Genomic DNA, 15,756 nt, shown 5'->3' on the forward strand with positions numbered 1-15,756 from the left:
TCAGTACGGACCAAAATATCACGGGCAGCATTACCTGCCAAACGTACGATGTGTCATAATAATACTCGCATCATAAAATATAGTCACTGCTTATATTGATCGTTCTCTCTTTCACCCGTGAATATTGATAAACATAGAAAATGTGATGAAGACAGTTTAGAGCAGTGGTTCCCAAACTGGGGGAAATTTCCACCTGGGGGGAAATTTTAAGCTCCCAGGGGGAAATAATTACACTACCTGCTAACTAAAAAAAATCTCTGATGGATTTTCTCATGTCTGAGAGAGAGAGAGAGAGAGAGAGAGAGAGAGAGAATGCCTGTATATCAGTATATTTGTACATTTGAAAAATAGATTAGTAGATAGTCACAGTGTATTTTAACTAGTCTTTCCCTGCTACACATGAAGGGGGAAATATGGATAGTTGACCTGGGTGCAGGGGGAAATGACAGAAAAAAGCCTGCGAACCACTGGTTTAGAGAGTATGTCATTACGTAGGGGCAACTACAATAAATATAATCAAGACGCCGATATGGCAGCCTCGCGTATCCACTTGCTCCTCATGCCGCCTACGTATGCGGCACCGTATGGAAGGGGTTAAGCTGTCTTTTATTTCTATTTTTCTTGTTTTTCCAGATTGTGTTTATTCTTGCTTCTAGGTTCATGTTTAGGGTTTTTATTATTTTCCATAAGTTGTTCAGTACCTTTGTTCATGATGTACCCGATGGCATCTAGCCATGCTTTATTGTATGCTTTCGTGACATCAAGGAACTTTTATTTTTATTTTGTTTTTTGTTTTTTATGTTTGTAATGAGAAGTAGATATTTAGGAATGGATGCTAAGAAGAGATTGTATGAAGAGATGATTGTGCCAACAGCATTGTATAGGGCAGAAACAGAACATATGAGAGTTTAAATGTGTTTGAGATGAAATGGAAGTATGATAGGAGTTTCTAGGCTGGATAAAGTGAGAAATGAGGAGGTGAAGAGCAGAATAGGGGTAGAAAAGGACTTGAGAGATGGGGTTGTTGAAACAATATTGGGATGTTTTGGATACATGGAAGGAATGAGTGAAGAAAGATTAATAACAGAAGTGTGGAAGGCAGAGTAGATGGAATGAACAGGAGGGGCGACCAAGGATGAGGTAGATGGATGGGGTAAGAGGGTAAAGGGGGCATTGAGAAAGAGGGGGATGTCTGTTGAGGAAGGGAGAAGACAGAAGATAGGGGTGAGTGGAGAATGGTTGTGTATGGATGGTGCTGTGATGCATGGAAGAGAGTGGGTGAGGGATGGAGGGTCAGGGAGTAGCTATGTGTGAATGATATTTTGATGAAACCTGAAGGAAATTATGTCTTCTCTTTTTCAGCATGAGGGTATGGAGAGGGGGGTGGGTTGCCAACTAAATGAAGTGGCCTTGCTGTGGATGTACCATACTGTGTCTTGCTGCATTGCTTCTGACATAGTGCAGTGGGTAAGATGTAGGGATGACCTGTCATCCAGGAGGAGCCAAGAAAAGAGGGAGGGAGAGGTGGTGAATGGGAGTGGAGTGGGTGGGAGTGGAATTATGTCTTATGACTGGCTATCTCTATTGTAATGGGAAAAAGCCCTTGGTATATATATATATATATATATATATATATATATATATATATATATATATATATATATATATATATATATATATATATATATATATATATATATATATATATATATATATATATATATATATGTTTGTTGAGTCTGAGTAGATGATCTATTGTTGATTTTGCTTTTCTTCCTGCTTGGGTTTCTGTTATTTCTATTTGTTTTATGAGTGTTTATTATCCATTCAAATAATTTTCCAAAGTTGCTCGCTAGTGTAATACCCCTTTCATTTGAGCATTTGCCTTTTATTTCTTTGCCTTTGTATAGTCTGGTTATCTCTTCCTCTAGCCATTGGTGGGGTATTTTGCATGATTTTTTTTTTTATAATTTTTAGATATATTTGTTTTGTTTAATTGTTTGCATTTATGAATATTTCGTTTCCTAGTCTGTCTGGTCCTTCTGCTTTATTTATTTTTAGTTGTTTGATTGCTTGGTTTAGTTCATCCATGAATATGTCTGGTGATGGTTGGACGTCTTTTGTTTTATTCTGTTGGTCTACTGTTCATATTCTGGTTTTCCTTTGCTTGAACAGTATAGGTTTTCACAGTAGTTTGCCATGTATTCTATGATTTTTTGTGGGTGTTATTCTCTCATAGGAGCAGGTTTTTTGTCCTATCATTTCCTTTCTTAGTTTTAGAATATATTTAATTTGGTGCCTCCTCCTTGTATCAGTTTGTTTGCTATCATTCTCGTATGTTCATTTGTGTGTTATCTAGTTGCTCTTCTAAGAGAAGAGCAACCAAATGAAAAAAAAAACGGAGAAGAGTAGGAGGAAGTGAAGGATAGGATAGAACTAGGAGTGGAGGAGGAATGAGGATGGTTCAAGAAGGAAGTCACAAGATGTGCAAAGATGATGTGTGGAACAAGGAGGATGGGGAGGAAATAGAAGAAAAGGTAGTAAGTGGTGGGATGATGAAACAAAGAAGGTTATTGAAAAAAAAGAGTATTCACAGATTGGTTACAAAATAGTATGAAAGAAACATCAAGAGGTACAAAAAAAAAAGTAAAACATAGGAAAAAGGAGAGCAGATGTAGAATAGAAGGGCATGACAGCAAATTTTGAAAGAAATAAAAAGATGTTTTGGAAGGGAATCAAGAGAGGAAGGGTAAGTGAATCAAGTAGAGAAGAAAAGGTAAAAGGTGCAGATCGAGAGATGATAATGGAAGAGGCAGCAGTAAGAGGAAGATGGGCAGAGTATTTTAAGGAGTTGCTAAATATGAAAGAGGGTAGGTAGGGAAAGGTGGTTGAAGTGGGAGGCACTAAGAAACTGACAGCGATGAATGAGGAAAGTGGGGGGGAAATATGGAAAGATGAGGTGGAAGTTATTAAAATGATGATAGCAAATAAAGCACCTGGGTTAGATGGATGTCATGCAGAATATCTAAAAAAAAAAAGGGAGGTACAGTTATGGTGGACTGGCTGATGAGGTTGTTCAATGTGTGTCTAAAAGAGGGCAAAGTGCCAGAGGACTAGAGGAGTGCCTGTACAAGTATAGTTCTGCTTTACAAGAGAAAAGGGGACAAATGTGAGTGTAGTAGTTTCAAAAGGATCAGTAACAAGTCTTGTTGGGAAGGCTTATGGGAGTGGTGTGATTGAGAGTATTAGAAGAGGAACAGAGGGAGTAATTGATGAGGAACAGTTGGGATTTAAGAAAGGTAGGGCTTGCATGGATCAGATTTTTGTGGTAAGACATGTGAGAAAGCTTTAGTAAAAGGTAAGGATGTTTTTTGAGCCTTTATGAAATTGGAAAATGCTTATGACAGGGTAGACAGGAAGGTACTATGGGAGGATTTGCAGATATATAGGATAGGAGGAAAGCTGTTAAGAGCAGTCAAGAATTTTTACAAGAGCAGTAGAGCCTCTGTTTGAATTAGAAATGGAAAAAGTGAGTGGTTTGAGGTAAAGTTGGGACTTTGCTAGGGATGTCATGTTGCCATGGCAGTTCAGTGTGTACATGGATAGGGTGGAGCAAGAGGTAAAAGTAAGGATAATGGGTAGGGGACTGGAGATGGTTAAAGAAAATGGAAAAAATGAGAGATAAGCCAGTTGTTTGCTGATGACCCTGTGCTTGTAGCAGGATCAGAGGGATTAACCACTTCAGTACAACTCAAATTCTCACGTGCAGTATCAGCTGCCATACATAATTTGAATCACACTTGTATTATAAAATATAAAGTCACTACTGTATTATTCATTCTCTTTTACTCTGAGTAATGACAAACAGAAAACGTGATCAAACCAGTTCACAGAATCCGGGGGTAACTCATGTACAAACAAATAAAACACTGACACTGACACTGGCATCCCCATGTACCCACTTGCACCTCATTATACCTACATAGGTGTCATCATTCTGAAGTAGTTAAGGAAGTTAGTGATGAAGTTTGGGAAGGTGTGCAAAAGAAGGAAGTTGAAGGTAAATGTGGGTAAAAGTAAGGTGATGAGATGTACAAGGGGAGAAGATGGCAGCAAATCAGAAATGAATATGAAGGGAGAGAGGCTGGAGAAAGTGGATAGCTTTAGATACTTGGGGGTGCATGTGGCAGGAAAAGGAGGAATAAAGGTGGAGGTAGAATGTAGATTAAGAGAAGCAAGTAAATATCTTGGAGGAGATTAAAAAGTGTAATAAGAAATTGACATTTGGGAATGGCCATCATGGAGGATGGGAAGTTTATTCTCTCTTTTCTCCACATGAAGTCAGCTTTCTCCAAGGACACCTTTACCTCCCCTACCATTTTGGACAAAGCATCTGTTGAGACAGGACAGTGTTAGGGTGTCCTGGTAACCACAGGTGCCACCAAGAGGCAGGCCGACGTGGTTAAGGTGTACCCCCCTCTGATTGCCTTCAACATGCACTTCTGAGCCTGTCTACAGGCTAAGGTCTTTCTTTGTATATAGTTTTATGTCTTGAATTACCTCTATTTGTATGTAATTAGGCTATAAGTTGCTCAAATATACTTCAAGGTATCTAAACTTCCCTCTCTGGTTGAAATAGTTCATAAAATTGATTTTGTTGAAGATATGTTTATCGTATGATTTTAGTCTGCCAGAGTTAAGTTTTTCTCAAATGTTAATTTTTTATGTGTTTTATCTTTTATTTCATCACTAATAATGATAGAGGGGTGGCTAGGGTTATTATATATGTATATTTCAGGCAAAAAACAACAATGTATTTTGTTTTATGAGCTTCAAAAATAAGGGTTGATGTTCCCCTACTCCTCAGTCAGTGTTCCCCTATGGTAGGGGAACACCAACGTAAGTCCCAACATTTTTTGAACTACAAAATATGACACTTATGTTCTGATTGAGGATTTATTAGTATACCATAGGTGGGCCATGTTGTGTACAGTAGTTTGTTTTGGGCACAGTGTGCACTCTCAGATACAAAATGGAATTTTTATGTATGTTTTTCTACTAATAGGTCATTGTTCCCCCACCTCACCCTGCTTTGCATTTTTTGGTATTGAACTTCATTTCCAATTCTTGGCTCCATGCAAAAATAGTATCTTGGTCTTTTTGCAGTATTCTACTATCCGCTTCATTTTTCACTCCTCATGATTTTTGTATCATCTGCAAAAATCTTGCCATAGCTTGTTGTTCCTTCCATCATGTCATTAACAGACAAGAAATATTATTGGTGCAAGGACTGAACCTTGTGGAACTCCACTTGTTACTGCTCTCTGGCTTTACATCTTGTCTTTTACTACAGTCCTCATGTATCTTTCAAAGTCTTCAAACCATAACAGTTTGCCTCTCAGTGCGCCAACATGCTCCAGTTTTCACATAAATTGACTGAGGTACTTTATTAAATGTCTTCTAGTTATAGGTACATGCAGTCCAGCCACCCCTCTCTTGCAGCACATCAGTCACTCTTGAGTAAAAGCTTAAAAGGTTTGGCACACATCCTTCCAGATCTGAAGCTTAACAGACTGTCAGAATGTTCATATTTTCAGGATATTTGGTCCATCAGTCTTTCACATAATTTCACTGTTGTTCTGAGTAGTGATACTAGCCTATAATTTAGTGATGTTTCCATGTTTCCACCTTTGTGAGTTTGCACTACATTTGCTCTTTTCCAGTCAAGTGGCACAATGCCTTATCTCAAGGAACGTGTGATAAGACTGGAATTTGTCTGCGAGTTTTCCTGCATTCTTTAACTATCCAATTTGAGATTCCATCAGGTTATGAGGATTTTGTCACAGCTAATGATCCCTGGAGATTGAGCACTTCCCTCACTTCTACATTTATATCTGCTAAACCTGGTTATTTGCTCCCCTTGCTTTTCTCCAAAAAATTATCCTCTTGTGAAAATCAATTGGAAACCTTTATTCATTATTTCTGCCTGAGGTGAGTCCTCTTCAAAGACCTCATCATCTACTATTAACATGATGATTTCTTCCCTGTATCAATTTACCATTTATGAACCTGCAGTCCTTGACAAAAACAGTACATAAAAAACAAAGAAATGACCCATGAAAGTATATAAACTCAGACAAATGCAGGACCCCTAACAATAGAACCAGAATCAAGAGCTCAGTTTAATTAAGTTAAACCCTTAACAACCCTGGCAGATACCCAGTCCAAAAACACCATACAGAAAACCTAAGTGTACAAGTTGCCCGCATTTCACCTATTTGATACCAGAAGAAATAAGATTATAAAAGATAACAAGTACATCAGGTACAGAAAAATAAATAGTACAAAATACAGTACCGACATTAACACAGACCTTTAATATAAACTTCCAACCAACTTAACTATAGGCATACACATTCCCTTCACCCATCCAACACCCATTAGTTTACCCATTTATCTTAATTCTTTCTGCATGAAGTATTGTACCATGAGGAACTCCATTGTATGACCTTCCAACAAAGATATAAAAGGGAAAAAAGAAATTATTTATATATATATCCCATGCAGATGTTCCAGATAAGATTTCAAACATCTATCTAAAACACTAATTTAACCACTTCAGTAAGAGTCAAATTCTCGTGTGCAGCATTGGCTGCCATATGTACCATTAATCACACTACTCGCATTATAAAATATAAAGTCACTGCTGTATTACCCTTCTCTTTTACTCCGAGTAACAATAAACACAGAAAACGTGATCAAACTAGTTCAGAAACCGGGGGGGGGGGGGCTCATGTACCACAAAAAAAATATACAGAACCAAAAACCAATACAGAACCAAAAAAAGCCAATGCTTATCTATTATAGGTGTTAACACATGGAATAAACTGGAAAAGGATTTACCTAAGACAAAATGTTTATCATCATTCAAACGATACTTAAAAAAGTCTTTAATCTATAAGTATTAGTATATTGAACACTTCAGGTCCATTTCATGGTTGTATTCATGGAGAAACTGTCATGCACTGCCCAAGTCTGCCGCTCTTTTTTTTCTATTCCAGCAGGTCACGGTGACCCAGATCTGCGCATTAAGCAATTATCGTCCCGTCAACAATCGACCTGACCTCTCACCTCTCACCTGACCCCCACAAGTTGCGATGCTCGCTCGTGCCCCCGATTTCTACGTGAGGTCGGAGTTAGAGGTCGGAGTTAGCGGACGTCGTGACGCATGTCATTGTGTGTGTGTATATATGTATATGCATGTATGCGTGTATATATGTGTGTAGATGTGTATGTACCATACTGACATGTAACAAAAATAAATAAATAAGAATAATTTTTTTCCTTAAGGGAGAGCAACTCCCCATAAGCTTTGCTTCTTGCTCTCCCTTTTCAACTACCAATTTTGTAAAAAAAAAAAAAAAAAAAAAATGTATATATGTATGTCTAATTGTATTTAATATTGTTGAATAAACCTATAATAAAAAAAAATAAAAAAAATATTAATCAAGACGCTGATGCCGGCATCATGTACACTTGCGCCTCATGATGCCTACATAGGCATCACCATACCGTAGTGGTTAAATACAATAAAGGTCTTGAGTCATACTTTGAACTACAATTTACTAGACTTTGAGGCTTATGATCCATAACTTTTTAAAAGTTTCTCCATTCTTTCCTGCCTTGTACACTTTCCAGCCACTCATCTGGTTCTGTTCTCCACTATGATTACTTCCCTCAAGCATCAGTTCCAATCTTTCATGGGTCTAATAAATGGTCTTTACACAACAAAGTTTCAGTAATCTGGAAAAGAGACTGTACCCATATTAAAAGAAAACAAACCACCAGAAAACCTGTCATCCTACAGACTGACCTCAATTACTATCCTCCGTAACTACGTTTTTTTAGTTTCTTTCCAAGGGGACATTGAAAAAAACTCAAAAAACAGTTATAGAAGAGATCTGAAGAACAGTTTTCCACAGTAGTAGACACTTGGAACAAACTGGACAAAAGTGTGCAAAAACCATTCATGAGTTTAAGAGCAAACTGGACACTGCAAGATACAAAGGTGGGACACCACAAGCGTAGCTCCCCTTCCCGTAAAATACAACTAGGTAAATATCCAAGTAGGTGGAAAGATTGATTGAAAAAATTTCATTCTACCCTCTTCCCCTAACCAATGTGGATTTAGGTAAACTTTACCAGCACATTTCTCACAAACCTCACAAATGCTGGAAGGATTTGGTGAGAAAACTTCACTAGAAATAGCAATTATGGTGGGAACAGTTTGTTAGTCTCCTGACAATTACTATCCAAAAAAGATCAGATTTCCACAGTAAGAAATAGCTAAAACTTAAAGGGTAGACAATGTAGAGTAACCCAAACAACCAAATATCTTTGGTTAAAAGATCACTTCACAAGTGATCTGCTCACACTAGCTCCAGAGCACAACACCAAAGTGTTCACCTTTGCAAATCGCAACCCTGAATCAGAGACCCATAGCCAAACCCTTCCATTATCAAACTATCGTAAAATATTGGGCCTTAATTTTAATACCTATGTCCTTCTATCCACCCAAGTGAAAATCAACATACCAAGATCTGTAGCATGTATGGGCTTTGGTTAGTGGGATCACTCATGACATTTGAGAACCACATTTCATTACATGTCCACAGCATGGTTCCTAATGGTAAACAAAACAGACTGTACAAAAAGCAATGGAAATAACAGGATGTACGAAAACTTCCTCATTAAAATATCTACATAAATCAAAATCCTCCCCAAAGAACAAAATGATTGGTACTTTTTTTTTTACAACTCTTAATCCTACCCACCCTCATTACATGACAACTATAACCAAATTGAATAAAAAGTATTGCATTCAAATATCCACAACCTACACCACACAATGCATCCATACAAATACTCTTTTTCACTGATCGTAAAACAAGCTTTTGAAGACCATCCATCAAACTCCCTGTGCCGTCAAATCCCTCAAGAGATTAACTCTAAAGAAAAATACCAAGAGAAGTAAAACCACACTAGCACAATTGTTCCTCACCCTCCAGCAATAAAACTATTCCAACACATGATATACCTGCATACAGAAACAAACTACCCCAGATGCAACCATCATAGGAAACAATGAATCTCTATACTACCTAACCCACCCAAGCAAAACCCAGACAACACACTGAGATTTGCAGGCTTATTTGGTGGTTGTTGCCTGTTCCCTAGGAGCTATAGGTCTCTTGCAAGAGAACTGAGGCAAGCTTTTTGTTTATCATTAACTCAACAAAGGAAGATGGTGAAATGAAGGGAATCAATAATACACCAGTGCAGTGTTAACATCTTATGTTTAGCATCTTATATGGTACAACTTATACATCATATAGACTTACGAGCACATTTACAAATGAAAAAAGAAAATATATATACTGATCACAAGACATGCCAGTCGGCACGGGTAAGCAGTGGGCAGAGCGGCTGTGCAGTCCTGGCCGGTGGCCAGCCACACGAGCCACTGCAGTCACAAGGATCTTCAGATTAGGTATTATGAGGCAACATTGCCTGCCTAGTAGCGCTGCAGGAGTGTAACTCAGCAATGTACATGTGTGCACATGTGGGTAACCTCCGGCCCCGGACGGGTGCACAGGGGGCACCTCGGCCCCAAGGCTCACCACACCACTGTCTTTTGCTTGCTTCTGCTCACCGCCCTCAGCTAACTGCTGTGCAGGCCATACTGTCGGCCCTAAACTTGTATCCAGGATGACTAAAGAAAACAGATTTTGGGTAAAAGCAGGATCAAAGTGAAGAGCTGATCCCTGGCATTAGCTAGGCCTGTGGGACAATTACAGCCATTCTACCCCTGCTAAAATGAATAGAATCGCCTGAGCCAACAAGCTACGACACACAAGCTTCTAGGGCGAGTACAGGTAGTAGTCCTGTAGAATTACGTACAAGTTAAGGGAGACGATTCCTACGTGAATCAAGTATCGATTTAATGACTGCACAAAATAAATTTAACTATCAAGCTTGTTGCTCTATGCAACCATAACCTTTTCATTCTATTTGATGTACAAGTTTCTTTCTGGAATAATGACAGCCCCCCGTGACATGTTTCCGCCAACTACATAGCGAATCAACAAAGATGACTTGATTTGGTTTCAGTGTAGATAGTGAACGTCTTAAACCTATGGATTGCTGCATCGGGGTGCTTAGTACACGTGGTCCTTGACGAACAGGTCAGCGGCTGCAGCAAAGCCTTGGCAAGAGCCTCGCGTATACTTGCCCTGGGATGCTTCGCCGTTAGCCTGAAATCAGAAGCAGCAGTTAGCCCAAGGTTTGCAAGTTGATCTTATGCTGAGAAACATTTAAAGACATTAAAATAGGCTCTACTCTTTCATGGCCCAATGAATACTTTTAGATACATTTTATATGCACCAAGAGAAGGTACATACATATACATACACCAAAGGCTTTTTCCCTCTTACAGGGGAGGTAGCCAAAGTCAAAGCATAATTCCACTCCCAACCATCTCATCCTCACCCATTCCAATTCCATTCACCAACCCCTGTCCCTCCTATCTTGGCTCATGGATGGTGCATCATCCCAAGCATCTTGCCCAATGTACTGGCTCAGAAGCAAGACAGCACATCCACAGCAAGGCTGCTTTAAGAAGAAACGTTAAAGATGGGGAGAAATTCCTTCAGGCCGTGTCAAAATATCATTCATACATAATTCCTTAACCCCCCCCATCCCTAACCCAGTCCCTTCCATTCATCAGAGTATCGTTCATACACAGCCATTCTCGAACTCACCCTTATCTATTGTCTTCTCCCTTCTTCAGACATCCTCTTGCTCAACACCCTTTTCACCCCATCCATCCATCTCATCTTTGGTTGCCCCCTCCTGTTCACTCCATCCACGTCTGCCTTCCACATTTCTAATATTAATCTTTCACTCATTCTTTCCATGTATCCAAACCATTCAATACTCCTTCATCAACCCTATCTCCCATCTCTTTTTCTCAGCCCCATTCTCCTCCTCGCCCCCTCATTTCTCACTATGACAAGGTACTATCTGAAAAAGGACTTGTTAGCAAAAGCACGTACCTTCGCCCTCTTGATGAGCTCCTCCTGGCCAGCCTTGACATTTTCATCCTTGCCTCCCCAAGCTCGGAGCACAGATGCCTGCAGAGCACGACCATAGCTGAAGGTAAGAGCCCAAGGCTTCTTAGCATCAGTGCACCTGTTGATAGCATCCAAATGAACTGTGGCTTCTTCCTCAGTCTGACCACCAGACAGGAAGGTGACGCCAGGAACAGCAGCAGGCATGGTGCGGGACAGGGCCTGCACGGTAGCCTTGGCCACCTCCTCAGGGGTAAACTTGGTGGGGCAGGACTGACCAGCAGTGACCATGTTAGGCTTGAGAAGAGTGCCCTCAAGGTACACATGGTGGTCATTGAGAGCCTTGTAGACAAAAGCAAGGACAGTCTCTGTCACCTTCTGGGCACGATCCAAATCATGTTCACCATCAGGAAGCACCTGAAGGAATAGAAATATAAAATGAATAACCAAGTACACAAATAATAAATGAATAAACATACAAATAACTGATGAACAACCCTATGATAACTTGATCACCACAATCACATTAAACTCTACTGATATGAGCCATAGCTCCTCATATCTCCAATGTTAGACTCCTAACTAGATAGAACTTTTAATCAACAACATTTCTAAAGTTTGTACACTGGCAAATCCTATGGGGCTCTGTCACAACAATCCTTGAGAACAGGTTTGTGACATGGAGAAGATTGAGCACCATCCTAGGTAATATTGCCAGACTACAGTAAGCCCATCCCAACTAACCTCAGGCTCAACAATGGGGACAAGGCCATTCATCTGGCAGATGGAAGCATAGCGTGCAAGGACGTTAGCATTCTCCAACATTCCCTGGTAGCTGGGGGTGTTCTTGCCGATCTTGAGCACGCAACGCCACTTGGCGAAGTCACAGCCATCCTTCTTGTACTGTGCACAACGCTGGGACAAGTCATCCAGACCCTGAGTGGTGCTCTCGCCCTCGGAGCCCATGAGAGGGACGATACCCTTGTCAACCTTGATGCCTGGGATGATGCCCTTGTCCTTGATGAGCTTAACAAAAGGAGTACCATCGTCAGCCTTCTGGTAGAGGGTCTCGTGGAACAGAATGACACCGGAGATGTTGTTGGCGACACACTGCAAAAATAAGAAAATAAACAAAATAAAAAAATGAATACATATACATACATTATATAATATATATATTAAAAAAGTTGTATATAAAAAATAAAACTACCCAAACTGTTCCACACTCATGTCAACACTTCTGTCAATTCAACATTGTCAGTCTTGTTACACAATACTGTAGTGGCTTGACTTACGGCGTCGCTGGTGAAGAGAAGCTGACGGTACTTGCGGCGGTGTTCCTCGGTGTTCTCTACGTTGATGTCGGCCAGACGCTTGCCCATCGTCGACACGGATTCATCAGCAGCCAAGATACCTTTGCCTGGTTCGACAATGGCATTGGCAATGCGACGAAGCTCCTGGCGGAGTTCGGGGGCGGGGTAGCTGAAGTAGGTCGTCATGATGGAGGAGCTGTGAACAGATAAAAGCTCAATTTAAAAAAATATACATACATATACCAAAAGCTGTTTCCCCCTTACACGGGAGGTATATAAAAGAAAAAAGGCACAGAAACCACTCCCACCCATTCCATCCCCTACATACTCCACTCCGCTCCACCCTCTTCCCTCCCTCTCATCTTCGCACCTCCTGGATGACTGGTCTTCCCTGCATCTTGTCCACTGCCCTGGGTCAGAAGCAGTGTCGCTTCTGACCCAGGGCAACTATAATATCAATAAACAATGTTTAATTGGTTAGCTCAGTCTGATTAAAATGGCGAATTTCGTATTACACCACCCGGTGTATTGACGCCATTTTGATACGTTAATTGACCAGAGTTAATTCTAATATTTTCTCATCTGCTAGCCGCATGTAAGAAGTACCCGCGTTTGTGGCTGGCCAATAGTATTGGATACTGGTGCCTACCACTTGCACAGAGTCTCGTGACAATGATGACAACTGCTAACCACTGGGCACAGGGCCTGCATGCACAGAACCGATATACGATCTGTGATCAGTCTTGTAAAAACGCATTCATAAACAAGACTAGCGAATCTCCAACGCCTACAAATATCGCTACTATTCAAAAATTAAAGCCAGCTAATCCACTTTTACCCACCGTTGACAGTGATTGGAAGTAAACTAGACCATACAGTCACTATTGTTCCATCATCATAACGTGGGTAAGCTACGTTCTATATTAGGTGTTGAGGAAACACCGAAAACAATAAAAACGTGGTTAACATTTTGCATCTTCGTCAGAATTAGGGCGTAATTTTCTCTTGAGTTTCTTAAGCTAAGTCATTTACAGCCACCTTTGCCTATTGTGTTTGGACATTAAAATAAGTAGTTGTTGGTTTCCCTGAGGAATTGTCCTTTCCTCTTATGCTCTCGACACGGCGAACTATTGCAAGATATTCACTGGATAACGCTCCGTATCAGTAGTAGTGCTACAACAAGTATAAAGTTCATGGTGCGGCCAAAATTGCCACTTGCGCATTACGATGTGCACGAACCGCCGGAATAAATAGCAGACACCGGTAACGATCGGGGAGTCGGGTCGCACAGTGGATTGTTATCAACCGTTGAAAAGGAAAAAACTTCTTTGTTTTTGAATCTCCAATTGTAAAATTTCCTTGGTGTCATTTACTGATAAGCAGAATGACGAGTAACGATATATTAAACCTATACGAATGTTACTGTTGAAATGTTCTGGGAAGGTTAGACGTAAGCGAGGTCTTCCTGCTATTCAAATTAAGACATTTTAATTCGTTTGACATTACGCATACGAATTCATGCACTTGATATATATAATATCGATAAATTATGTTAGGGGCATTATCATCCTTTCCAATGTAGAGGTCAGACAATTTTAGTCAAAGCAAGAAACACGGCCTGGGTGGGATTTCCATCGACCGAGACACCGTGCTTGTCAATATTCCACTCTCGTCGCCCTTGGTCGCGTATGGAATTTCCAGTAGGCGGACGATTCACTTACACATCTATTTCTCATGTGAATTGCTCACTAAACATCTCGTCATGCAAGGTAGAGTGAAAAAACGGGTAAAATCAAGTGCGGTTGTAAACAGATGGAGAAATAACGCGGCATGAAAGGATTCCTTCGTGTTTGCTCTATATTTCTCGAGTGGGTCTAATGGGGTCGCCATATAATGAAGCCATTGGGCCCTGCTGTTGAAGCGTTGGGTCTGCTACATTGCCTTTTACTTCAGTGACGTGTTGAACAAGGTGTCAAGAGTGGAGGGTCAACGAATGGCTTTTGTATGGGTGCGGAATTCGACTGCCACCCGTTTATTTCATCCCTCGTCCTGTTCAGTTCATATTTCATGTTGCCATCCCTGTTCTAACGTCTCCATTTTCCATTTCTCCCATCCCCAAACTTTCTGTTAAGCAGATATGGTAGAATAATCTCCCTGCCTGACGTGTCTACAGTAAACTTCATTTACATTTTCTTTACCAAATAACCGTGGGTCTCCTCTCGTTCGATACCCTCTACCTTGCAGATTCAACCCCTTGTCGACAACATCATTTCGAAGCCATTTATTCTTCACACGTCCTCAGCTTGCCACCACTAGGATAACAAGTAGTGCACTGCAGTTAGCTCAAATGAACTTGGGATCTTTACTGGAGTTCTTTGTGCAAGAGTACATTAATTGCACCTCTACAGCAGAAAATACCTTAATTCTATGTCCATCAATCCTATGCAACGCAGCAGTTACTAGCTGCACCATGCTACTTACAGGGTGTCCTCCAGTTCAATCAACTTATTATGCCACCGCAGGCGAATGTGGGCAAGCACGTGACGTCACGCTGAGCACGCATCTTTCGAACAAAACACAGATTTGCCCGTGTCAGGAATGGTTTGCAGTGTTTATACAAACAATTGCAAAGGACATACTTTGCATAATGCTTTTTTAAGAACCTATTCTCAGCTTGGCGTTTCAAACAGTTGTAAACGAGGATGTCTACTTTCAGAAAAAACTCGGTTACATTCATGATCCTGGCTCTCGTAGCTGAACATGTCATCTTCGACGAATGTAGAAAAAAATCTACACGAGATGCATTACTGTGAAAGTTGTCACTGTAGAACCTGTGCATGAAGACGTCACTGAACAATACAATTACAACGAATCATTGTGCAATAAATCACTAAAATTATAGTTTAAAAAAAATCAGCCCTCTAAGGTGACAAGGTAGTTCAACAGCGTAGTCTGCCTACAACAAAAATCCCCCGTGATGCCAAACAACCCAGAACCCGCTTTGCTATCTGCTCCAACAGTTACAAAAACAGCTCTTCACATCTTGAGACATCTATCCAGTAGTCTCCACACTACAAAACTAGGACGGGTTCGAGTAAATTTAAGGCTATATCGACTCACATTTGCACTTGACACCTGAAGTTACAAGATTTTTTTTATCATTCTTCTTCAAAGTAATTGCCTTACTATGATAACGGCATGGCAATATACTATGGGTGTCTAAAATTGAAACCTCTACATAAAAATGTCGATGCAATCAGTGCAACATCATTCGTGCCTGTAATATAAAATCTGTTTACCTGCCTCCTCTTCCA

General features: G+C 40.4%; 1 protein-coding gene across 2 annotated transcripts in view; it reads right to left on the bottom strand.

Annotated features, from left to right (window-relative positions):
• Window positions 1-9,339: 9,339 nt before the first annotated feature.
• Window positions 9,340-15,756, bottom strand: part of Ald1 (fructose-bisphosphate aldolase) — a 38,659-nt gene continuing 32,242 nt past the window's right edge. For both annotated transcript variants that reach the window (XM_076177756.1, XM_076177755.1), the window contains exons 2-5: window positions 12,425-12,638; window positions 11,874-12,239; window positions 11,115-11,546; window positions 9,340-10,313 (exon numbers count right to left, since the gene is read on the bottom strand). In XM_076177756.1, the coding sequence (XP_076033871.1) occupies window positions 10,218-10,313; window positions 11,115-11,546; window positions 11,874-12,239; window positions 12,425-12,628 (1,098 nt within the window). In that variant the 5' untranslated portion in view covers window positions 12,629-12,638 and the 3' untranslated portion in view covers window positions 9,340-10,217. The remainder of the gene's footprint in view (window positions 10,314-11,114; window positions 11,547-11,873; window positions 12,240-12,424; window positions 12,639-15,756) is intronic.

This window comes from Oratosquilla oratoria, chromosome 41 (assembly GCF_046742065.1).
Source record: "Oratosquilla oratoria isolate Oo_2021 chromosome 41, ASM4674206v1, whole genome shotgun sequence".
NCBI classification, from domain to species: Eukaryota; Metazoa; Arthropoda; class Malacostraca; order Stomatopoda; family Squillidae; genus Oratosquilla; species Oratosquilla oratoria.